At 41.3% G+C, this 27,287-nt stretch overlaps 1 protein-coding gene across 1 annotated transcript; it reads right to left on the bottom strand.

Moving 5' to 3' along the window:
• Positions 1 to 699: 699 nt before the first annotated feature.
• On the bottom strand, positions 700 to 24,228 carry SP4 (Sp4 transcription factor). The gene is made up of 6 exons (XM_075705679.1): positions 24,169 to 24,228; positions 23,395 to 23,495; positions 21,356 to 22,913; positions 2,686 to 2,914; positions 2,252 to 2,451; positions 700 to 1,175 (listed from the first exon to the last, which is right to left on the bottom strand). The coding sequence occupies exons 1-6, from the start codon at positions 24,173 to 24,175 to the stop codon at positions 928 to 930; spliced, it is 2,343 nt and encodes a 780-aa protein (XP_075561794.1). The 5' UTR covers positions 24,176 to 24,228; the 3' UTR covers positions 700 to 927.
• Positions 24,229 to 27,287: the final 3,059 nt, after the last annotated feature.

The raw sequence follows: 27,287 nt of genomic DNA, 5'->3' as shown, positions 1-27,287 counted from the left end.
CTTAAGATTGAGTTTTTATGATTCATGTTACCTACAAGTTAGAAATGGACCACCGATGTTTTAGAATATAATGAAATGAAATACCAAAAATTGACACAAAAGTTGCCAAATTAATTTTTCATCCTACATAAAGATACCATTACTTTTGTAAAATCTTATGTTAATATCTTTCTATGGTTTTATCTTTCCTACTGTATACACTAATTCTACATAACCTTAGCTCTCCAAACAAAGAGAGGAATTAGAACTCACTGATTGTCATTTATACACACTACTATAATGTAGTGGTCAAAATTAATCTGAGGTCCGCCTCAGAACCACTTTGCAGCACGCGTCATCCAGCTGCTATTTCAATAATTCCAAAACTTGAGAAAAGACGGCCAAAATCAACTGACGTGTTCTATGGACTGAGCAAAAACCTAAAATATTTCCACTATCGTTCAATCTGTATTCGGTTTTGCTGTGCCTTATGGGAAAAGGATGTTCTCATGAAAATATTACAAATTTATTTTAAAACCAAAGTACCTTCATCAAATTATATTAATCCTAGTCAAGGTCCACCCTGTTTTACATTGATATGATCTGATTTTATAAACACATTAACATACAATGCTAAAATAGGGGGGGAAGTTCATTTAAAATCATTACATGACATACAGACATATAACTAAAAAAGTACAGTATGGAAATAATATTCCCCCATCTGTTTATCCAGTACATCAATTTGCGCTGTTTGTATTTTTGAAATTTTTGTCTTGTTGCACCGGTGTACACTTCCCATGCTGACCCTCCAACCTGGTACACTTACAGAAGTTGTGACCGAAAACATGATTTCCTGCTCTGTAATCCACTTTACCAGCCCACTTCCATATCCTGAAAGGTATGTAAACTTAAGTGCAGCACTAGGCGTCCATATAAATGATCCTTTCAGAATTCTTCCATGTTTGTTGAAACATTAGGGGTTGCTGGGTTTGAATCTTGAGAAATGGCTGCAACAGTGACAATTCTTGGAGAACCAAGAACCTCAGTAACTGAAGAGTCCAGTTCTCCTGAGGTAACAATAGCAAGGGCTGTTCCACCACCCTTCTTGTTCTGATGAGTTTTGACATGTTTTGAGAGATGGTCACTTCGCATAAACCTTTTAGAACATTCTGGGCACTCAAATCTCTTTTCACCTTTTTTAAAAGAAGAACAAAACCAAAATGTTACTGAAAGAGAGCAATGAACGCTTTTTGCTTGATGATTTGAATCTGACCCTTTTCTATTCAACATCTGAAGTGTCTTTAAAATGATACAATGTTTTCTTCTCTACCTGTCCAATTTCCAGGCTTCTGGCAATCCACTCTTCACTACTAAAAAGTTCTCAACAAATATTCGCTATGTTGTGATTATGTGGTGAGAAGTTTGAATTTCAAGTCACCAGAGAATTTTCATAAACTTCTATAACCTGATGGAGTAGGAGAGGCAAAAGCCTGAAAGGACTACTTGATAACAATTTTTAAGAATACTTTTGTTATTTAGATGACAGTGATGAGAAGGGAATTTGGAAACATGAATCCCAAAGCTCCATAAGGATGTATGAAATCTATATCAAGAGATAAATTGATACTAACCATACTAAAAAGTCCTGTCACTGTTCAAATTTAGTTAGTGCTTAGACTTTAAGTGCTATCTTCTGATGCTGTAAGTTGGGGGGAGAAATAGTTCTTGGGGCTAGAAATACGAAGACTGATAAAATTTTCAGTTTCTAAAAGGTCCACCTTTCCAATCTGAACTGTAAAGAGAACTTGCTTTATCAGTTCTCACTTGAAGCTTCAAGAAATTTCCCAAGAAGATCAACTCTGATGCATGGACTAGGTTAATAAATTTCTTAAGGACTGAGCTAGTCCAAGTGAGGAAATGACAACCCTGTTCCACGGCCAATCCTACATGCTCAAGAAAATTTGCCAACTTCAGATTAGCATTAGGCATTAGCTAATGTACATCACCTACCTGTGATGAAACGGTCATCTTTTTCTAGCATAGGTACAGAAGAACAGTTTGAACAGATCTCATTTTATCTATTTGATTTCACAGTCAGCTTGCATTGATGAAAATTGAGATCTACCACTTCTTCTGTTTTAAAGTTACTTTATTTACATTTAAAAATAGTTTTCAGAGATCCTAATAAGTGAGATCTTTGATATTACTGTTTAACCATGGCCACTGATTCAGACTTGCTGTACTATGCATACAGAGAGGGCTGACCAACCTGTGTGGGTTCTTCTATGTCTTTGTAACTCATCGCTCCTTGTAAATCGCTTGCCACAAAAAATCCAGTTGCATACAAATGGTCTTTCACCGGTATGCCAGCGCAGATGTGCTCGAAGATGAGATGTCTTGCCATAAACTTTTCCACATCCTTCAATATGGCAGATATGTTGTTTCTTTTTTCCTGGCTCATTGCTGCCTCTGAAAAGATCAAATTTAAACAGTTAAGTAATTATATTTTAAAATATTATTAACTATTAGGAAAAATATTTCATGCTAATAGAGACAATTATAATCCCCAGTCTAAAAAGAAACATGTAAACATACTTTCTAACAGAAAGCATTAAAAAATGTAGGCAATATAAGAAAATCTCATGCCCAAATGAGGCAAACTGATAAGAAGCCTAAATACCTACTGATAAAATTTACATTTACCTTCCTTCCCCCTCTCTGCAATTAGGACATGAGCAGGCAACTCTTCTCAATCTCTTGCCAGGTTGCACTTCCTGGTCAGAAGCCTGTTGAGCTTGTTGCAGCTGCACTTGTGTTATCTGATCAGGACTAACAGCACCAATTGCTGCATTAGCAATGCCACCTACTGCTACAGTAACAGGCGCTATTGTGGCTTGCTGTACTTTTACTCCATCCTGTCCTTGCTGTTGACCTGTAAAATAAGAAAGTGTTTGTGCCTTTTATTAGTCATTTCAATAAGTGAAATGTACAAATAAACTTTACATGTTTTATAGAACAAAAATCTACCTAAAGTTAAGGAAAGCCACAAAACAAATACTAAATCCACCCGTTTTCCTGAAGCACTACCAGAGGACTTACCTGCTAGCTTAGATAGCCCTGTTTAATGTAATTTGTTATTAGAACAGTACAAGACTGCAAATTACTGACTGATACTAAGAAATGTGATCAAGTTTAACAAATTTTCTTTTTCTCAAATGCTGAGATAAATAAGAAAACATTAAATAAAATCTTACACAGAAAGATTGTTAAATCTACTGCCAATTAATGTCTCTCTAATAGCCTTTGAAAACATATCTACATTCAGAAAATACAATTGCTAATTTTAAAAGTTGCTTTATGGCACATACAGAATTGTCACCTCTCCTACAATTCGTCCTGAATCAACATCGAGCCACAAAGGAAATTTCACAAAGAAAAAGAAATGTTGTAGGACTAGACTTGAACAAGGTAGCTGTACCAGAGCTTTGTTGGGAGTTTTTTTGCAGGATACTCCACCTGGGACGGGGTAATCCTGGTTATACATACAAACTGGGGGATGAGAGGCTGGAGAGCAGCCCCATGGAAAGAGATCTGGGGGTCTGGCTTGATGGCAAGTTGAATGACTCAACAGTGTGCCCTGACCGCCAAAAGGGCCAACTGTGTACTGGGGTGCATCAAGCACAGCACAGCTAGCCAGTCAAGGGAGGTGACTGTCCCACTCTACACTGCACTGGCGCAGTCCCACCTCAAGTACTGTGTGCAGTTTTGGGCACATCAATGTAAGAAAGACATCAAACTATTAGAGTGTGTCCAGAGGAGGGCGACCAAGATGGTGAAAGGTCTCAAAGGCAAGACTTATGAGGACTGGCTGAGGTCACTTGGCTTGTTCAGCTTGGAGAAGAGAAGGCTGAGGAATGACCTCATCACAGTCTACACCCTCCTCAAGAGGGGCAGTGGAGGGGGAGATGCTGACCTCCTCTCTGGTGACCAGCAATAGGACACACGGAAATGGTATGAAGCCATGTCAGGGGAAGTTTAGGCTGGATGTTAAGAAAAGGTTCTTCACTGAGAAGGTGGTCAGTCACTGGAACAGGCTCCCCAGGGAAATGGTCATGGCACCAATCCTGTCAGAGTTCAGGAAGCATCTGGATGAACCATCTTAGTCATATGGTTTAGTTTTAGGTAGTCCTGTGAGGAGCAGGGAGTTGGACTCAACGATCCTTATGGGTCCCTTCCAACTTGAGATATTCTATGATTCTATGATTTGGTTTTACAGAAGGGAGTATGTTTTCAAGACTGGAAAAGCAGCTTGACTGAATCAAATGGAATTCTAAGACTGACTTGATGAATTAAGAATTCCGTTTCATTGCGTAAGTTCATTGATCTCATTAGCTTTCTTGATCAAAGGAATCGGGATTACTAGCTTGATATTAAAGCAAAATAAAGAGTATTCCAATATAGGTAAGAAGTGTAGTTTCTTGAGCAGCAGGGTAATATTATGTTTGCTTAAAAAGTTAGTACTATACGGTCTAAGAAAATAATGTGACAAACTAAATCTGACACAGAGATACGACTTCCAGGCACAATCAGACAACACTGAATGTGTCCTGCCAGTAACAGGGACAAAATATCATTAGATTATGCCATTTTCAAAAATTCAGTGCCTTCATACAAGTGGGAAATAAGAGGAAATACCACCTACTTATTGAGAGAGTGTAATGACCAACCAGAATTCCTTAGAATAGACTATAATATTTTAAGACTTGAAAGTCCTCAGTATTGAAGCATTAATTTAAAACTTAGAAATCCCTTAGAGGTAACATGATTCAGAGAGATTCAAATGGGTACTCCAACTTCTCAAGCATCCATAACAGACACCATCAATGGGGATAAGATTGAGAAGAACACTCTGAAGTCTAAACTGCCTAGCTACTAAGTGAGTTCATATACAACACAACATGGGATGACTACTTCATTCACATGATTTCTGAGGAGCAACATATGCTATTTTGTATAACACCATGATGAGAGCCATAAATGAAACCTAACACACACCACATAACACCACCACATACACACAGATAGGATAGGACTAAAGAACATGATATACAGAGAACCTCCCAAAGTGACTTGACGGTCCTCTAACAGGCCACTGTTGGCTACAGGAAATAGAATAAATGTGTGTTGTGCCTAGGTCAGTACCAAGTTATTTTCACCAGAAGCACTAACCAAATTTTCCCAGTTCTCCCTCTTGGTTTCCATCTGGAACTTGCACCTGATCTGCCTAGATATGAATAAACATGAATTCCTTGTTTTCTTAAGCAGGCCACAAATATTGACAGATGCTGAGTAGTTTCAGTTCTCTGAAAAGAACAAGGACAAACCCAGAAGAGAAAACATTTGAATCCCACTTGCTGTTGGACAGGTATGTATTAAACCAAAAAAATTTCTAAAAAAAGTCTGGTATTCGCAGCAAGGGGACCACAGAAAAAGAATTACAGGCTTAATCTCGAGTGCAGAGCCTCCATATGTCTCGAATGGAACAAAGTCTTTCTTTTCATAATAGCTATGTACTGGAAATAAAATTATTTCCCATATTCTAATGGGAAAGAAAATTCTAATGGGTAAGAAAAGCACTCATGAAAAGCCTTGAGGGAGAACATGATAGGGTAAGGAGAACACTGTGATATAAATGCAAATAGTAATATCTACTTGGGTCTAACAGTGGCAGAAGAGGACAAAAGAGCTTCCAAAGAAAGTGCTAGTCCAGGGGCAACTCCTTGTCAGGCTGCTAAGTGCTGACTGAGTGCTACGAATAGCCAGAGTCAAAAGGCAGCTGATCATTTTTGTTATATCTAATGCTCATCTTAACATGATAATGTGATTGCTTGTGTTGAAAACCAGCTGCAGGTTTTGGTTAGCCAAAAGTAAATAAATTAACAGGAAGAACTTGCTCAGCTTGTAGTCTTTCACAGAGCACAAACCACTCCCCTGTCTGTTAAACAAACCCAAGATGCAAACTCCTTTAATTCACAGAGCAGCACTATAAATGATGAGTCTACAAATGGTTACTGCAAAAGTTAAAAGATGGTACAGATATCACAGCCACACCTACTGCAGCCTCTTATGCTGTTTTCACTATCAGTCATGTTTTCAAGTACATTAATAAGAATTATGCTTTGTCATTACAGTCTGTTAGACAGATGAGTCCATCCATGCCAGAGTCCTATTTGAGCAAAAAAGTCTGGGATCTAACGAATCTGTGGTTGGAACACAGCTGAAGAACATAATTTTCTCTCAGTTTTCCCTTTCTCTCTGTTTTTTCTTGAATTGATATTAAAGTTTCAATGCAACTTTCCCCCCAGCTGCCAGACCAAGTCTTTCCAAGTAACATGTGAATTGAGGCACTTGAACCCTGAGACGGACGACTCCATTTTTCACTCCATGACTAGTGCTATAGTGATGAATGTCCGGCACATAACTCTTGCTGGATCTGACCAATCCACATTTATGGGGAAGCCTGTTCAGCATTTCTAAAAATCCAATATATTGTGTTGATTCGATATGAACCAACTTTCAGTCTCTAAGTCACAAGACAACCAACCACACAAGGGTCTTCCAATACTTCTTCAGAATATTGAGTATCACTGCTGACACATACTTTACCTGCTCCGAACTTTCCCTCCCCCATGTGAGGACCATGCATATCTTGGAGCATAGGATACACACTACTGAGCTACAACCTTAATCTATTTGTTAAACTTAATATAGTGATACATCCGAGTAGAAATGCTTAACAATAACTGTAGAGGTGATAATAAAAATACAAAAGAGAAAATGCCAAAAGTAAGGTTACTCAGACAGACAATTACATTATCCATATGGTTTCAGTGAACAGTAATTAAATGACTGCTCTTTAGATGGCATTAACAAAGTTATTACATTTTCTAATGTGAATGTTGATTTTCTTCTTTAACTTAATCTCATGGAGTTGTTATTTTAAACTCCCTTCCCTTGTATTCCACTTACTAAATTCAGAGCAGAAGGTTCTGAAACTCTCAAAATATCACACAAATAGCCTTATTTAAAGATCTGGGCCATGATATTCAATAAGTAAATCTCTACACTTTAAGGTAAAAGAGTAACTGAAGGAAGCACATATATCTGATACTCTTTGCCAGAGATTTACACAGTTATCAGAAAACACTGGAAAGTTCACTAATGCAATTCCTGGACTTAATTTTCATTTTGAACTCCTGAAAGAGCATCCAAACAACCTAGCACACTAGTAGCATACAGGATAGAAAGAAATGTATCTATTCTCATTTTAAAGTTGTTAAACATAAAATTCTTGTTCTTAGAGAGTAAAATGGATGTATTTTAGACCAGTTGAAAAATGTTTTCTCTTGAACAAAAATCAGAAAATTTTCACAAAACAACTGATAGAACATGGTCTAAATCTCAAAGTGAGCCTGCTACAGTCTTGGGTTGTATGGGATTTTGATTTTTTTAAACTACATACTAGAGTCAACTATAGATCACTAAGGGCTTTAACTTTTACTTCATTTATGCTTATTAGGGGAAGATAAATGAATCTCATTATTTCTTAAGTCAGGTTTACTGAAGAAAAGATATTGAGAAAGCTTAACGGTTGATATGAGCTTGTCAACAGCCTACAAAATTAAATAGGGGCAACTTCTCAAAGGTTATAAAAATTATGATTTTTCAATAGGGAGGATCTAGATACAAAATTTTTTTTTTCTTTGAAACAAACCCTGCTTATTCTGAAAACAGGTGGCTGACATAATGTTATCCATACAGGAACAGAATGATCTCCTGACACCTTCTAGATGGAGAAAAAAGACCTATTAAAAATAATCCATATGACTTCTTTTAGTGGCATTAAAATACCATTTAAAGCCTTCCAGAAATTCTGCTACAATCATGAGATCACTTGACATTACTTCTTCCTGACATACTCCAAACCACAAGACCTGGTATCACTATACTTCACTATTCATAATCAAACCTTTCAGTAACAAGAGCTCTCATGTTTCAACACAGATTTCAGGAAGAGGTCTAAACAAATTGTTACATGAAGGAACAAAGTCACACTTCAGTTCATCTATGTTATTCTATATGAGTTGTCAAAGCAGTCACCACACATTCACACCTGCTTTTAGAAGATAAAAAGTTTTTCTCAAGTTCCCATGATTTCTTTAATAGTGATTTCCTGAAATTGTGAAACATTCTTGATTAACAAAATCATCACTGAGCTTGTGTATGACTGAATTTTATTGTACATGCTGTCAAGTTACAACGTTAAGTTACAAAAAAATGTTAGCGTACAAAATAACACTGATACCAACTACTCCATTGCATTTAATTTTCTCTCAGGTCCAAGTTCTCTCTCTCTTTTGGATAGTAACCATTTATTAGACCACAGGACAACATGCAAACAAGGCAACCTGATAATGGTATTTATTTTGCAAATCAAGTGCAGTAAGACTTTCACTCATTACAATATTGCATATATGATTACAACTGAATGCAATTAAGAATAACATTATAGAAATTTTTAAAGCTTCTCAAATAGAAGAACCTGCATGATTTTAGTCCCTAATCTTTTTCATTTAAGCAGTTAAGTAAATGCATTACTTATTATCACAAGATACAGGATTATCAAGATAAAGGATTGCACATCCTTTGTTCTTCAGCATCACAACATCACTCAGCTTTCCAATTTCGCAGTAAAACTGCATCTTAGTAGTTACAACTCGTATACACTTTCCCATGTACATGAGTCTGTAACACATTCATGCAAGAAAACAACAATTTTAAGTAATTACTATGAAGTCAAATAATATATATCTTTCTCTCAATCCATTTTAGGCTTCAAAGCTAATTTGCAAAATAGTAACTCCCATAACACCACCTGGATGATTAAAGAAAGCCAATGCATGGTACCTATGAAGTACTTTCCTATAGAGTGATTGACCACTGAATGTCATGGTTATTAGGCTTGGCCATCCATCCTAAGTCAAAACAAGTTTCCTTTTACTACATATTACACCTGCATTCCTCTTCTTGTTCACCAGTAGCAAGCATGAAAAACTACTCTTTGAGGCAAACAGGGCAGAAAGGGAAGAAAAGGAACTTTAATGATCCACAGAAATCATGGGAGTCAAGCTTTAGAAAAACAGCTTGGAAGGAAGAGAAATTTAAGACTAAGAAAAGGACACTTCTAGTTTCTGGTACTTAGTTCCCCAGAATAATTTGTATAGATTTCCTGTTGCTGTTGTGCAACCAGCATGCAGCAGTCAAAAAGATGACAGCATTAATGACAGAGAGTTTTCTCAGTAGCATGCACCTTACTGCAAAACCTGAGGAACACTTTGCAAATTGTACGTAGAGCCAGAATGGCTAATCTTGCAAAAAAGAAAATTTGTTCAACTGCATATTCTAAAAATGAAAGAGAAGGTTGCAACTGACATCCATAATTCAATGTATATTACTAAAGGACAGCTAAGTAAAGTTAATGACAGCCTGCAGAGTTCCAAAGCTCTACAAGCATCAGAGCTGATGCAGCAACTCGCCCATTCAACAACTTACTGATGCAAAGCAATGGTAGAAAAGGTTTCTCATCTCCCCTTCCCAACTACAATCAGTTTGCAAACATCCTTTACTCTAACATTCTTTTTCCACAATGACATACAGATAATTTTTAATAAGACAATATTTATATATATTTATAACTCAATACATTTATTTATAATAATATGTTTTATATATGTATAATAAAAGATAATACTTTGATTAACATATAGCCAAGGTTTTAAAATTGTAAAAGACTCTGTTGCAATAGTTTATATTAGTCAGAGAGCATGTTTTTCCAAACAAAATCTACTAGGAAGGATGTTTCATGCTGAAGAATGCAAGACAAATCACATCTTAAAATTAAATATACGTGAAGACAACACTGAGTTTCAGTATTTACACAGAAGACTATGTGATCCAGTGCTACTTAAATGGTACTCAGACAATTCTGCCTTCTCTTCTACCCTGAAGCAGTGGTTTATAAAGATTTATGAAGAAACAATATGTGACAGAGGAAGAATTCCCCACAACAGAAACTGTACAAGGGCTGATGCAAGGGACCCACACATTCTCTAGAGAAGAGCAGTTTGGAGTAGAGAGAGGAATTGGATCCACCCAACTCAACTGCTACAAGAAATTTGGGTTATCACAGCACAGCATTGTGCCCAGATGCTACTACAAGCAGAAAGTTTCCAGTGCAAACTGCAGCACCAATGAGACATCTGTCTTTTTACCTCCCACAGGGACATTGCAACAAGTTTCTATCTGTTGCCAATCTTGACAAGATTTGTAAGAACTTTTTATCCTCTCCTCCAAAAGCTTCCTATGTCAAATGGCTCAGTGTGTTCAAAAAACTACTGAACAGCATCACAATTATGCTTAACTTCTGTGAAAAATACCACTTAAAAGCATGAGATTTAAGGCAGTAAAAAGTAAGTTTGAGGTTTTTAAACACCTCAAGAAAAACTGTAGTCTTTTCATTTTGTGCAAGAATCTTATTGGCAACACAAAGACAAAAACAATGCCCAGAAAGTTTCATGAACGTACTTTAATGACTTTTCAAAAGTGTAAGGCTTTACCCAAATGCTTTAGGACAACCTCAAGTCACTTCAGTACTTTGAGACAGAAAAGAATTTTTCCAAGCCGGTAGTGTATTTCATTAAACTGAAAGCTAGTTTTCTTTTTATTACTTTATTAAACATAGGAAGAGCTACCATAAATACAACACAGAAAGACCTATACAGAAACAACATAAAAATCAACCACAGAGCTACAGTTTCACAAAATTTAGTCTTGCACAACCAACTAGAGGTTTCAGTCAAAGCAAGGCAGTGCCTCCGGTTGTTCTGGATGCTGTGGCTTCAAATGGAAAGAAAATATGGTCAATTTATTAGGTATTCTAAAGAAGCAGCTAGAATCAGAAAAATAACATGTTACACTACTGCTAAGGCAAGAGACCCTTCCAAAAAAAAAAAAGTGATTTTCATTGTCATTGAAAAAACAGTCAAAAAGAAAAGTGTATTTAGGATGAGTGTTCAACTTCTTTGCAGATGAACAAAAGTAGCTGCCTGCATATTGAACCTTAAAGCAAATAGATAACTGAAAACTCAAGTACCAGCTGTGCTGCAGAATGTCATATGCACTGCATGGAAACTAGTAGTAGATCTGAGAAAAGTTAAAAACCTCTGTTTATGGAGCATCTCCCTCTACCCTGTCACTCTGCCCCAACTCTCAGGTTATTCTACAGCTTATAGCCACAACAGAACATGGCCCAGTTCTTTTTTCCAACTCTTCCCCTTAACTCTGAAATAGGGATAGGACTAGAAAGAAACTTTTTGACTGTTGGTCTCTACAGTCTGACTAGAGGAGCTCAATACCTGACAAACTGTAACAAAACAAACCAACCAACCAAACAAAAAAAATCAAACGCCTACCTTACATACTTCTGCCATATGGAAACTAAAATACTGGTCTCCGGAAGCGTGTTTTTCAACATCTCAGTTCAATTTCTGTATATTACCATGGAAATAGTAATAGTCTAATCTTGAAAGGACAGAAGGAGGCTGACATGAAAAAATACAAGCTAAGTTTCCAGTACTCTGTTTTTTGGGGGGAGGGGTAGGGTTGGTTGGGTTTTGTGAGGTTTTTGACTACAGTTTAGCTAGCTTACATATTTTACACTTGACTAGAAGGCTCACGAATGTCCTTGAAGTAACCATTTTGGCTATATGAAATGTTATCTTCATATTGATCAAGATAAAAATAAATACACCTCTATGCACAGGAGGGATTAGTTAACAGGTACATACATGGAAAAACCTTTCAACAAAAAGGAAGAGAGCTGACTTTAAAACCAGGTTAAGTTGCATAGCATTTGATAATTTATTCAGACTAAAAAACCACACTGGCAAGGTGATTAGAAGTTGTTATCATAAAAAACAAGATTCATAAAACATCTTTAAAAACCTTTTACTGTAAGACTAAACATGAGAATCAAGTCTTGGTTTTATAACAACCTATGGGTAGATAGGCTAACCAATTAAAGAGTAATTTGTTTATTAATGATGTAAAAACTGTAACTTTGTTACAGCCTTCATCAGGCAAGGACCAACAAAGCTATGTATTATAGAACCACAAAAGAACAGCCACGTAAATCTCCAAGATCCAAACCCTTAGAAGTTATGCCATCATTTTCTGTAACATTGTTATCCCTATAAAATGGTATGCTTAATCTTACCTGGTCTTCCTTTTTGGTTCAGAACAAACTGAAGAACTTGATGTTTCAGTCAGAGTTACCTCCTGATGACCAAAGAAACAAGAAAACCAAGGCCTGTATTTCTTAGACTTCACTATGTTGCTCAAGTGAAGAGTGGTCACATCATCACTTGAAACTATAATTAAGGAAAGCCAGACTTGTACCTAACATGTATCCCAAGTTCATTTTGGCAGAAGGATATTAACTGATCGTTTTCTCTTTACAACAAAATGATACTAGTCTGCCGATCTATTAAGACTAATTATGCATGTTGGGATAACATGGTTTACCAATAACAAGCTGATTAAGGTATATGACTGTTAGCCACTGTCAGTAGCATTAAACAACCACTCAAAACTCCGTTCTTAAGAATGGATGCACATAGAAATCCATATAACTATAGCCCATACTAACCTAAATGTGTGCTCAGATGCTATGTTTCTCAAGAGGTTGCAGATGTCCAGAGCTATTGTTTTGGTGAAAGTGTCATGACAAGAGCAAAATATTCATTATAAAAATTACATTTCATTATGCAGTCCTGACTATTTCCAAAGCTACTATGCTACAGCATATGAATAAAACAACTTTTATTAACTAAATTGTCCATTAAAATCACTGACCATTGAAAAATGTAGTTGTTTTTTCAATAACAACATTGTTTATACTTGAAATTAACATTCCCCTTAGAACATGACATCCCATACACAGGTTTTTCAATAATCAGCACTGGCATTAAACATTTTTAATATATTAAAACAGTAAGAATTGATTTCTCTTATCTACCAGTACCAAAATCATATGAAGCTAAGTACTCCATAATTTAAGATACACTGAGGAAGCTACTGAAATCAGATTTTGAATATGTTTCTCGCTGCCTCAGGTGGTAATGGAAGAATGAGAAGCTTGGCTTAGTGTGCATCTAAGCACCCTTATTAAAAAAAAAAAAAAAAAACCAGGCTGATGAAGATGTGCAGTATCACTCAGTTTGCTTGCTTGACATTTTCTGAACATGAAAGTTCATCCAATTAATTTCCTGCTCTATAAGCTCTGATTTCTGACAATAGGGAATTAGAAAGGGGATGGCAAAACCTGATATTCTCAGAGAACGCACCTGTATTGACAAAACATTTTTATAAGACCACATAATCTAGTAGGGAAATAGTTTCACTAACATTCTTCTCTGAAGACTTAAGAACTTACATTTAATTGTTGAAGCTAATAGCATAGAAACAGCTCATTAGAAACCTGTTTCACCTCACAATGATGAGCAAAGTTGGTACTTGAAATGCTTCCCCTTCCCACTTTATCTACAAGTAATGATGAAGTCATGCCTTGCTACTCACAGGTCAGGCAGAAAAGGTTTGTTTTACTGAGGCATTTTTACCAGATTATTCTCCACAGACAATTTAGCTGAACAGGTAGATTGTGCATTCCTTATGCATCAAGTTTAGGAACAGTACATTGATACTTTATTTTTAAGCTACTATCACCAAGGCAAACGTGTTTTCACGAGCCTTGTTTGTTGTTAAACTGTTTCTGCTACTATTTTGAATTTCATTTTAAGAAAATCCCACAACCAAAGCAATTTTGTTATTAGAAGACTAAATGCTTCTCCTATAATTACTCTGAAGCATTTGAAAAGGATGCCAGTGCTATAATATTTAGAACACTGTGGTTCTGCAACAACTCTCAGCTCAAGGCAACCTGAGAACAGTTGCAAGTGACCTTTCATGACTTTGGAAAAAGTATGCTAAATTTCTATACTCCTCCCAACTATACCCTCAGAACGCCAAGTAACACTATGAAGTAGCAAACTAAGAAAAACTCCTAGATTTTTTCTGGTTTTGTGGAAAATAGCTCAGTTCTTTGTACTTATATTTTCACTGCAGATTCCATAGCTTGCAGCTTGTTTCTTTCAAGGTATTTGCTGCAGCTTGTTTGCCAATGAACATCCAGGGAAACAGTGGATGTTATTCAAATAAAAAGATCATGCAACCACCATCCTTCAGCTCCTTTGACTTCTACCCTTGGTATTTATGTTTGCTTGTATATACTGTGGCTATTTTAAACCCTTTTCACCTTGTTACCACCTATAGGCGTCCCTCCTTGCTTAGCTACATAACTCACTGAGTTCTGCATCTACACATACTCACTATCACATTAAAGCGAGCAAGGAGACCCACAGGTTACATGTTGTCATGAAAATGTGTTTTCTTTCGTTCAGCAATGTAAGCATAATATTCTAGGACTTCAGACTAAACACTTTCCCCTCCCTCAATAACTAGCATTTGTGATAGAGATAATAGAATACCATGAGCGGTATAAAAGTGAATCACATCATTTAATTTTTCATAATGCAGGAGTTTGAGAACATTAAATAAAAATGTGTCTTACACAAAACTTAAGACACAAATTATTGCAGACAAGTATTGAATATGTAAAAAATTTACACGGACTCAAAAAAGACAAATTCACGGAACAAAAGAAATGCATCAAGGATTATTAAATATAAAAAAAAAATTAAAAAATCCCACTTCTCGCTCAGGATGACCTGAGCTGCAGATCACTGAATAGTGGGAAGAGTATCTGAGCAGATTATTCTTGTGTGCATCACCTGTAGTCAGCATCAGACAGGGTCAGAAACACCTTTGACTGTTCTGACCTTTGGGTCAGAAGGGACCTTTAAAGATCATCTAGGTGCAACCTCCATGCTGTGGGCAGGGACATCTTCCACTAGATGAGGTTGCTCTAAGCCGTGTCCAGCCTGACCTGGAACACTTCCAGGGATGGGGCACCCACAACTTCTCTGGGCAACCTGTTCTAGCATCTCACCGCCTTCATAGTAAAGAATTTATTCTTTATGTTCAATCTAAACCCACCTTTTTACAGTTTAAAGCTGCTGCCCCTTGTCCTGTGACTACAAGCAAGCCTTGGTAAAAAGTATCTCTCAGTCTTTCTTATAAGCTCACTTTGTATATTGAAGGGCTGCAATAAGGTCTCTCCAAAGCCTTCTCTTCAGCAGTCTGAAGAATCCCAATTCTCTCAGCTTTTCTTTACAGGAGACATGTTCCAGCCCTCTGACGATTTCCATGGCCCTCCTCTGGACCCACTCTAACAGGTCCATGTCTGTCTTCTACTGGAGACCCAAAAACTGGACACTACTACAGATGGGGTCTCACAAGCGCAGAGAAGAAGGAGAGAATCACATCCCTCAACCTGCTGGCCTCACTTCTTTTTATGCGGCTTTTCATGCAGCCCAGGATATGGTCAGCTTTCTGGGCTGCAAGAGCACATTGCTGGCTCACATCCAATTTTTCCATCTACCAATATCCCCAAGTCTTTCTCTGCAGGGTTGCTCTCAAACCATTCATCACCCAGTCTGTATTGATATTGGGGATTGCCCTGACCTAGGTGCAGGACCTCACCCTTGGCCTTGTTGAACCTCATGGGGTTCACATGGGCCCACTTCGAGTTTGTCCAGGTCCCTCTGAATGGCATCCCATCCCTCAGGCACGCCCACTGCACCACTCAGTTTGGTGTCCTCTACAAACTTGCTGAGGGTGCACTCAATCCCACTATGTCATTAATAAAGATATTGAACAGTACTGGTCCCAATACAGACCCCCAAGGGACAGCACTGATTACTAATCTCCATTTGGAGATTGAAACATTGACGGCAACTCTTTGAATGCAGCCATCCAGTCAATTCCTCATCCATCTAATAGGCCATCCATAAAACCCATCTTTCCAAGGCTATTGCATGGGACTGTGTCTAAGGCCTTACATAAGTCATGGTAGATGATAACAGCTGCTTTTCTCTTACCTACCAACAGCCACCCCATTGTAGAAGGCTGCCACATTAGTCAGGCACGATTTGCCCTTTGTGAAGCCATGTTGGCTGTCTCTAATCACTGCTCTGTCACCCATATGCCTCCACATAGCTTCTAGGAGGATTTGTTCCGTGATCTTAGAAGGCACAGAGGTGAGGCTGACTGGTTGGTAGTTCCCAGGGTCCTCCTTTTTAAAAAGGGGTGTGATGTTTCCCTTTTTCTAGTCACTATTCCTGAGTTACATGCATTTAATCTTATTTATAATTTTATTCATGTTTAAAGAATTTGGCAGAATGTTTCAAACTCCTCTGCAAAGTTTGTTTAGATATTACTATCATTCTGGTTCAACATCTTCAGTATTTGAACAGAAAGTCATAAAACTAGTGACTGTCACACAAGAAGAGTTACTAAAGAAGGAAAGGGAAGAGAAAGCCTTGAAGACAGGATGAAGTTGGATGCAGACAAATAAGAAGCCACAAGAAAGCAGGCAGAGACCTGGAGGTACTGATAAATTGCATAACTACTAACAGTAGTGCAATGAAAGTAGCTGGTCAAACAGAAAAATGCCTTAGCAACTAACATTACTACAGAGTATGAAACAGAAGGGCAAGGTTCATTATGTTTTTAAAGTGCCCCAATAAAAACATTTGGTATTTGACTTCATTGTCATTAATGATCATTTTAGAGTCCACAGCACATCCCTGCAAAAGACTTAAAATTCTCCAGTTCCAGTATTGCCAGGCAACAGACTGTTCTACTGAACAGAAGTCATTCCTCCAGGTTATTTTGGTGAATGAACTCCAAATTCTTCATAATTCCGGCCATGTCAACCCTCATCTTAAACAAAATGGCTTGAACTTGAGCTGCAAGGTTATGGAATCTGGTGACTTTTGCCTAAAGCAACTAACAAAGGTTGGACTAAGTACACATAAAATACAAATAATATTTTTCACTATTTTTAAAACAAAAGTCTCTCATATGCTTTTGTATGGGACAAACATCTTCATCATGATGTAACAAAATTACTTCAAGATGTATAATTAAGGTAGATACAAGTCTGATGTATTACTCTGTTTTCTTCCATAAGAAACAGGAAATTATTCTGAAAAGACATCATCTCCACCACCACCACTAGATTCCCACTGTCAGCAAAAACAATTAACAAGTTCAGAAAAAGCCTGAGACCTCTTCAGAAGGCTCCAGTGAAAGAAATCCTACAGGCAGAACACAAAACTTGCACAGGGAAGCCATTAATACTCAGCATTTCATTACAGTTTAACTGCTGTTTTATCTCACCCCATATTCTTCAGCATCCACAAATGCTCATATTCCATGCTATTCCTAAAACAAATATACTCCCAAACTGTTGAGGGACAAAGAAACTCAGCCCACCAAAAGGAAATGGTTTTCAGAACTATGTATTTTTCTTAGAACTTTCTAGTACTAAAACAAGTTCCTTCCCCATAGTCACTTATGTTGTCAATTAAACACATCCAGACAAATAAAAGGGCCTGAAAATAAGCTTTAAAAAGGCAAAGGATACCTTATTTTAGGAAGGGGATGGGGGGGCGGCAGGGGATGACAGGAATCCTTTGAACTTGCATCTACAGGTATCACAACAGAAGCCTTGGGGGGGGGGGGGGCGGCACGGGAAAGGCAAGGGAACTGTGCAGTACCTGCTTGTCTTAGCTCATAGGGGCTAAATTCAGGAATTCACCACCTATTAACATTAAAGGCTATCCTGTTCCTCAGGAGCCTCTGGAAGTCATCTGGTCCAACCACCCTGCTCAACCAGGGCCACCTAGAGCAGCTTGCCCAGGACCACATCTAGACAGCTTCTGAGTATCTCCAAAGATGGAGAGTCCACAACCTCTCTGGATAACCTATGTCAGTGCTCAGTCACTCTCACAGTAAAAAAGTAGTTTTCCTCTACATCACTGATATTGAATGGGTTCTCCCTTAGGCCAGAAAGTGAAAGGGTATAAGAAATTCTCTGCTTTGCCCTGCTTTTTGACCACACACAACATACAACCCAAAGTGTGATACTTATCAAGAGCAACATTTGAACTTTTAAGTGAAAAACACAACAAAAAAATCCCAAACACACTTAGCCATCTTTCTTGGTTTACAGTAGAGCCTATACAACTTGGCACCAGAGACTTTGAGTAACAAAGGTTATAAAAAGCAGACCAAAATATAATATTTAATTGAAGATTTTAATATTTTCCTTCCCAATGAGAAATTTGTCTCTTTTGGAATTTAGAACCTGTTTGACACACAGCCCCCCCCCCCGCCCCCGCCAAAAAAAAAAAGAAAAAAGAGACTTTCCCAAAATAGTTCTATAGCTTAACATTGCCATAATAATTTTAAGCTAAGAATTTTTGTCATTTGCAGTTAATTAGTTAGAACTCTATTGCTTTACTATTTCATTTACTACTGAAAAACTAAGAAAAAAGTACCTAAATTACCGCATTGTAGAAATAACTAGGAAAACCAATGTTCATGGAACAGAAATACAACACAAATAAAAGAACACTTATTTCAGACAAATACTTATTGTGATTTCTCCCCCTTCCCCCCTGTAACTCAGCTGGCTTTATCAGTTGGGCTTGCTTGAAGGACAAAGTAACATTCTTTTCCCCTAACTAGGTTAGAGGACCTGAATCAACACATGGGATGAGTTCTTCACTCAGTCTTCTCCCTGATGCTTTCTGGACATCCTACATATGGCTCACTTCTAACACCTATTTCTACTACTCATTTGTAGTAAATGATCCACTTCTGGAGAGTTCAATTAATGTACAAAAGAGTTCACACCAACAAGCCTAGGTACTGCAGAAAAGGAATGGAAAAAGTCTGCAGATATTGAGGTAACTGAGCGGTTTATTTATTTATTTTTTAAAGGTTTCCTGTAACAATAATAGCAAACAACATGTCAAATAAAAACCAGCAAATCTGAGGAAGTTAGTAACCCTGATCAAGACACCTTATTCCTTATAAGTGTTAAGCAAAGTTTAGATTTCACCATGTTTGTAATTTTCCATTTCATAACCATTCTCTCCTTGAATACTTAATATGGCATTAAGGACTGCACATTATGCTCTTCACTCTCCTTTCCAGGCTACATCTCCCATTCCCAAAGTGTAGCATCAGGAAGTTTCACAGGAGAGAAGCAGAGATAAATAAAAGAAAGAAATTATAACTGATCTCTCACATTCTCCAAGTTTGTTCTTTCTCCATAACCTCAATACTTGGGATATACAAAGGAATGGAAAAAAGGTCAGAGGATTCACTGCTGTTAGCATAAAATGGTAAGTGCTACAGAAACAGCCATAAGGCCTACCTGGATTTTTTTTAAGAAAAAAAAAAAAGCAGCAGAGGGGAACTCAATGGTCACAAACCTTAAGTTTAGTTAACATATGAACCCTGTATGGCTAAGGCTTACCTTCTCCAGGACCATACTTGTGATTCATTCCCCTTCTTTCATGCTCAGTTACAAATCTCAATTGCTTTATTTTCCAAAAGACATCACATGCAGAGGTGCAGTCAAGGTAACTGAGCAAGATGATATTCAGAATCTCTTGTTCTAATATCTATTAGTGTGTACTAAACAGTTGTACACCATTAGTAAGCAGGAAAAAAAAAATGCATGCAGGAAGGTTCTCTCTGCACCCTCAAATCTAGGCTGTTCCCAAAGCAGGCTTCCTATGAAGAGTCCCCTACCAAAGCAGGAACTTCTGTCTAACAACAGTAGTCAACCAGCACCTTCCCACCAAGAAAAAACTTTTCCAAGGCAAACTGGACTGCAAGATACTGTAGCAGCTGGTCAGCTCCAGCTAATTGAACCTTCTTTTTGAACCATTACAGCTAAACACAAGGTCGAGATTTTAATTCTTATTACCCAGACTAACATTTCTGTAACTCTCCTTAAGTAAGCCAGGTTTAGCGTATCCGACCCAGCTCTTAGTATTTCAACATGCCATCAAGCACCAAAGATTACCACAGCAGATGAAATTAGCCCAATGGCAAATTTGTTATCAAACTATGTTTAGTCTCCCCAAAAATGTTTCAACTAAAGGGAACAATCCTTTGCCCAGTTAAACATCTCTCATCTTAGCATATGATTATTACAAAAAACAGATAAAGAGTCAGTATGATACTAACATTTGTTTATGCTGAACAGTAGTTAAAACTGTAAGAAAAAAACTCATGTTTATACCAAAAAATTGTCTATAGTCTGGTTGCTGTTAAGACAAGAGTTTATTGTAACTACTACAATAGAATACTTGTATGAAATAAAACCAAACTCATGTAAGCAGTTATCAAATTCGCAGAGAGAACCTCTAAATCAAGTTTTACCTGAAATGTTAAAAGTTTAAGTTTTACGTATAGAGTTATCCTTCTAGGACACTGCAGAGACCTTGCAGAGAATTTAATTTAGAACTTAAGCTCTGTTATCCAGCCTAGAGCCTTCTAATAGCTCCCTTCCCAACTATTAGACCAGCATAACCAAACAGGCATTTCATAATACATATCAAAAGTTCATCAAGTACTGAGGTACAGTTATCAGTTGGTTTTATTTTTTTTTTTTTTTTTAAAAAAGACAGGTCACAGGAACTATGCTGTGCACAAGCATACCTTATTCCACTCAACCTCTTTTCAGAACTCAAACTTTTAAGGGAACAACTTTAGGAGCTAGTGCAGAATACAACAAATAGTTCCATACAAATGCATGCCATGACACATGATATCCCAGTTCACATACTGTCACTTTTCTCATCCTACATCCCCCATGCAGAGATTAGGAATACTGCCTCGTTGGAAAAAGCTTTTTGTTGTTGTTTTGTAAACATATCAAAGCTCTAACAGTGAAGTGTCGCATTCACTCCTAGAGCCTACAAGTCTCTAATAAGACAGAGAACAGGGTCATTCAAGGATAGTTTATCAAATACAAACAGTTCCATTTGAATTGACACAACTGGTAATATTAGCTCAATGTTTAGGAGAAGCATCAGCTATTTTAAAATCTGAATTTTAGTGATAAGGTATTTCCTTAGAGTTAAGGGTTTAACTTTTATTACAGAAAATCCTGAAAAAAGTATTAATTTAAAACTGTCTGGTATTCTTCTAGTAGTGAAAAAAAAAAAAAACCAAACCCAAACCAAACCCAAAACTTTGTCAGACCACTCACCCGCAACACTGGTAATGGTAACGGGAACTCCTTGAACTTGAACACCTGCAGCACCCAGGTTGGCAACACTTACTGTTTGAAGATTAGGTACTGAAGCAAGCTGGGCAGCATTCAGAGTGATGGGGGTACCAGCAACAGCCACTGGTGCAATCTGGGCAATGGTTGTGCCACCACTTGAAGACACAGGGGTAATGGTTAGTTGTTGGGGTAACCCAGCATTTTGAACTTGAAGATTTGAAAGGCTTTGCAGATTCTGAACCTGTACAGTTTGCCAGCTGATCTGCCCTGATGGTGTTAAAGTTGGAGCCCTGATGAGCACCTGAGTTGGACTCACTGCCTGCAGCTGAACGTTCTGCAAAGGCTGCTGCTGGATGGTCTGTATAGTCTGCCCTGACTGGAGCTGAAACGACTGTGGAGGAATAGCCTGAATAATCTGCTGTTGAGGCTGCTGGATCTGTATCTGCTGCAGAATAGGCTGACCTACAATTTGGACCTGCTGAAGGGAACCCGACTGATCCTGGACATTCTGTAGTCCATTGGACTGAAGCTGACTGGAGCTCTGGGCTTCCGAGTCTGCAGCGGTTGTTTGAGGTTCTTCAGTCGTCTGCTCTGAACTGCTGCCTGCTGTGCTTGCGTACTGGCCTGTTTCTGCAGAGCTTACTAGCGTGTCACTGCTAGTTAGAGATGTTGAGGCAGTGGTCGTAGAGGTGGAAGATGAGGAAGGAGACTCTGGCATTGTACTAACAGAGGCAGAAGTGACTGGCGTAGATGCTAGCTGATTTCCGTTGGAAACTCCACTCTCAGTAGACTGGCCAACTTGACCCGAACCTCCTCCAGCTGCCACGTTATTTATCACAGGCAATGCTAGGGTTACCCCACCAATGTTTATAGGTAACGTTGTTACAACTTGCGCCTGAGTACCAGGAATAGTTTGCAGTTGCAGTGGTATGGAAACACCAGGCCTAATTTGGACTGGAACTGTCTGATTTGCTAGGTTTTGAGCAATAACATTCCCCGAAGCTGTCCTATTTGCAGTTGTGAGGATAGCTTGATTATTCCCTGCAGGAATAAGCTGAATTTGACCCTGTATGTCTTGTAGACCAGTAGTATTAGATGGATTGATCTGAAGTTGTTGACCTTCTGTTGTCTGAATCTGTGGGATCACTTGGTATTGGACACTACCACTTGGATTTTGTACTTGAATGACTTGGAATTGTCCAGGGGTTGTTGCAGAAGAATTGCCCGGTTTGGTTTTTGAAGGAGATGTACTTCCATTGTTACTGCTGGAGGGACTTGCCGCACTCGAGGCAACAGAAGATCCTTGCTGAGCAACATTATTTTCCTTTGAAGCAGAAGGAGCGGCAGCAACAAGCTGCCAAGCGTTTCCAGCAAGCTGAGTTGTTACCAATTCTAACTGCTGTGGCTGATTCTGAAGCTGCACCAAACCTTGATTTGGATCTATAATAATCTGCTGCTGTCCAGTTCCTTGATTCTCACCAGGAGTTCCTATTTTGCTGCAAGTGGCTGCTAGCAAAGCAAGAGGTGAAGGCTGAGAATCCTATCCGTAAAGACAGAAAACAGAACAGATTCAGGAGAACGGCATGAGTATGAACCATCAGAAGTAAGCATTAAGGTTTACACAGGAAGCAGAAAAAAAAAAAGTGCTTCTGCATAGAGACCAATGATACAGCTCTGAATAAGGAAGTATGTATTTCTGTAAACAATCTTTAAACATAAAGCCCCCAATTATCAATGCATGTGTGACAGCCAGGGCCTCAACTGCATCCTCAATCCAGTCTTTTTTTCCCCCAAAAAAAGAAAGAAAAATTTAAAAAATGCTTCTATTACATGGAAAGCAGCTGATCACTGCAAAATGCAATCAAAAAAACATGTCCAGGCAGAAAAAATACTGCACCCAACCAACTATGTTTCATTCAACCCAAAGAAAGATGCCCTGAGCAGGAAACGCTGTTAGCTGAACATTTCATTTTCCATGCTAATAGTTTGGGCACTACCCTATTCGGGTGTGTGTGCTTTACCTGTGAGCCTCCAGTTTTCCCTTTTTTATTATTATTGTTGTTATTCTCTGCCTCGGGAGATTTCTCTCCCTCTGTGGGCATAGTTTCCTCCTTCTTTTGATCTGCAAAAATATCAAGTGTAACAGGTTAATTATTCACCTTCATTTATACAATAACAAAACCTACGAGCATATCCTTTTTGGTTCCCAGCTTGTCGCCTTTACCTCTCGATAAAAACAACAGCGCAAATCATTATTACAAAAGAACGAGTCCTAAGAAACGTGGTTTGAAACCCAACCCATGGGGGCTGGAGAGTTAACACCCAGAAAGGGGAGGTTTGGTTTCCTCTCCCAGAGACAGCAGGAAAAAACCACCCACAACCCTCCTCCTCCTCCTGCCCCCTAAAGCATCGACGGCCACTCAGTGGCCGTCGATGCTTTAGGGGGCAGGAGGAGGGTTGTGCATGGGAGGGAAAGAGGGAGGAAAAGAGGAATGAAGGAGGGAGGGATGTGCACAGGAGGGAGGGTTAGCGAAGAAAGGGGGAATGGAGGAGGGAGGTACGGAGGAGGCAAGTCGGAGGGGCAGTCAGGGGAGGAAGAGAAGAAAGGGGGCATGAGAGGAAGCAGCGCGGATGGGTGGAGGGGCAGCAAGAGAAGAGCGGGGTAAGAAGGGGGAGAAGCAGGGAAGAAAAGGGGGAACCCGGGAGGGCGGGATAGAGGGGGGATGAAGGGTGGAGGGAGGAGCGGAGGGAGGGAGGGGTGTGCACAGGAGGGAGAGAGGGAGGGGGTTACATACCGCTCATCCCGCATTAATGCCCCGCTGAGGCGCCGCTCTAGGGGGGAGGAGAAGGAGGAGGAGGAGGCGGAGGGTGGGGTGGGGGTAGCGGGGAGAAGGCCGGTCGCAGCCGGAGCTGGGAGGAGCGGGACGGCCTATTTTTCCACGAATGGCCGCCGCTGGGCTGTGGCGTAGCTGCCTCTCTCTCCGCCCGCCGCCACCGCCGGCCTCAGCCCGCCGCCTTGAGTGACAGCTGCGGGCCGGCCGGGCGGCGAGGGGGCGGGGCCCGCCGGGGCCCAACTGACGCCCACTGAGCCGGAAACCGAGCCCAGCCGCCAGCCTCCCGGCCGCCCCTCTCCGCCTCAGCCCGGCTCCCCACGCCGGAGGCAAGAGGAGGCGGGGCGGGGGCGGGACGCGGCGCCCTGCGAGCCCGGCCCCGGCAGGCAGCGGGGCAGGCGAAGGGCCCTCGCCTTCCTCCTCCTCCTCCTCCTCGTCTTCTGGCCGCCCGTCGGCCGAGAGGGGGCGTGACTGCCGAGGCGCGCGCGCTGCGGGGCGGGGGCGGCGGCTGCCCCCGGCGCGGGCGGGCGGGCGGCCCCGGCTCCCGCGCTCGTGCCGCTCTTGACAGCGCGAGGGCAGGGGAGGGGAGGGCGGGCGGGGGGCGGGGCCTGGCCGCCGCGGGGCGGGGCCGGGCCCAGCCGTAGCCCTCGGGCCGCTCGCGGCCCCGCCGCGGCTCGGGCGTTGATTGACGGCGCGCGCGCGCGCGCCCCGGCCTCCAGCAAATCCGGCGAGGGGCGGGCGGGGCCCCGGGCCGGAGCTGGCCAACCCGGTGGCACCTGCCCGCCTCGCGCGCGCCTAACTGACAGCGCGCGGGAAGCCGCGCCGCAGCTTCCCCTGAGGCGCGCCCCCCCGCCCCCCTCCGCGGTCTACCCCGCTGCCGGCCCCACCGCCCCAGTCCGGCCGGAGAGGGAGGAGGAGGAGGAGGAGAGACCGCCGGGGTTTCCATATGGAAGCCGGGACCTGTTCCCTCCCCCTCGCTCCGCTACTCCTTTGTAACAGCCTTCCGCGCCAGCCCTCTGCCTGCGCGGCCAGCTCAGAGGCAGGCGGGGGAAGGGCGGCCCAGCGCTTTCTTCCACACCTGCTGGGGATATTTCCCGCAGCCGGGGGCGAGGGGGCGGAAACCAGCTTCCTGCCTCCCCATTGGCTCAGCGGCGGCGGGCGGGCGCGCGGGGCACGCCGGGATTTGTAGTCCTGGGTGGGCGCCGCGCGCGGCGTTGGCGCATGCGCGGGGGGGCTGGGGGGGCGCTGCCTGGCAGGTGCCGTTGGGCGCCGTCAGCTGCCGGCCCCGGGAAGGCGCGGCCGAGGGGGCGGAGGGGGGGAGCAGGGCCTTGGTCCGGTGGGGTCGGGTCAGCGCTTTGCGTAGCCTCCCTGCAGGCTCACAGAGCGGGAGGCAGCCCCCAGCAGCCTGTGGTGGGCCGAGCCGGTCGTCGTTGCATTAACAAGACATAAATTATGGTTGTGGTGTTGGTTTCCTCTGGTTCTTGTGTTGCCCGTTCCCTGTGGGAGCAGGCCCCGGGGTGCGTGCGAGTGGGCCGGCGGTTTTGCCCTCTGAACCTGGCTGGTTTGGAAAGATGGCTGGATGAGGTGAAGCTGGTTGTGGCTATGGCGTGGTGCAAGAAATGGTGGATCTGCAAAAACCGGAGCGTGGCAAAGCCTGCTAACCCCATTCGAATTTGGAGGAAATCTGGTTGTGGTGTACGTGTGCTGATCTGTCAGTCTAAATTTTCTATACTACGTGCCCAAATTCTTTGTCAAGTAATACAGAGCACCTTCTGACCACAAGTCAGTGACAAAAGTGCCAAAGAATGTCTTTGCCAGCTCAACCTTTTCATCCTTCAAAGGGATGAGGGTGCCCTCAATCTCCACCCCAGGCCTCCAGCACACCCTCTGGAAGACAGGAAATGTAGACGCATCAAGCTCGTCCATTGTAGAGTAAGAAAATGATCAGAAATAACCATGGCGCAGGCTGTTACCAGGCGTTGTACACAGAACACACAGGTCACAAGTAGGTGCATCAGAAAATGACCTTACAAACGGTGAATAAATTGTGTTCAGATAAGCAGATGGTTAATATCTGGCACTTTACAGCTCAGTGAAATCTCAGTGCCTTATCCTAGGTAGTGCCGGAGAGTGAGAAGAGCGGGGCTGCGCCGGGAGGGAGCCGGCTGCCGAATCGAGCCCAGCCTGGCAGTGCCCTCGCGGGCAGGGCACCGTCCCCCATGTCCGAGCAGGGCCAGGGTGGGGACAGGACCTGCTGATGCTCCAGTGGTTGTCAGATGAGCAGGAGAGGGGGCCACCTCCACCACAGGGCCAGTGGGGCCAGGGCTGAGCTGTGGTGGAGCTCCCGGCCCCTGGGCAGGGGTCCGGAGCGAGGGTGGTCAGGGCACCGCAGCCTGCCCGCGCGCTGGGGGCCTCGAGAGGCAGAGTACGGAGCACCTCCTGAATGAGAGTTTGCGTGAAGAATGGGCAAATGTATAAGCAAGGCCATTTTTTTAGTGAGAGACAGGTGTTTTAAGTCCTATGCAAGCTTTTAAACTTTCACTGGATTTCCAACGGATCTGTGGCTGTAGGTACAGTCCTTTTTGAAAATCTGGCTCTAGGGCGCAAAGAGTAAAAGCTCTGTCTCAACTCAGCGAGTGATGGAAGTGACAGATAAAAGATGGTGGTGGCGTAGGTGGTTTCAGTAGGGGCATCATGATTTTTATGTATTTTTACCACTGTTACTCCTATACCACCTACTCTTTCCCAAATTCCAAATGTTACTCTTGTTCAAATTCTTTTTGCCAACTTAAGCTTTCTGAGCCTGCCTCTTTCAGCATTGTTCCCACATGAACCACTACCTACCCTCTGCACCCTGATACTGATTGCTCTCTGCAGGGTCTCATATAAGTCAGCAGAAGTCACCTGTTGAGTTACATGGAAGTAGGATTAGATCTAAGGGTGTATATTTGTTGATACAGGAGTCCCAACTGCTATTGGAATGGGTGAAAGTAAAATATCAGAAGTAGGGAAAAATTAAGCAAAAAGTTTTCATCACCATCTTCTTTCAGGCACAGAACTTTAAAAGTGTGTTGACACCCAGG

This window comes from Pelecanus crispus, chromosome 2 (assembly GCF_030463565.1).
Source record: "Pelecanus crispus isolate bPelCri1 chromosome 2, bPelCri1.pri, whole genome shotgun sequence".
Lineage (NCBI taxonomy): Eukaryota > Metazoa > Chordata > Aves > Pelecaniformes > Pelecanidae > Pelecanus > Pelecanus crispus.
The sequence above is the reverse complement of the archived record's forward strand: the minus strand, read 5'-3'. Positions and strand labels throughout refer to the sequence as shown.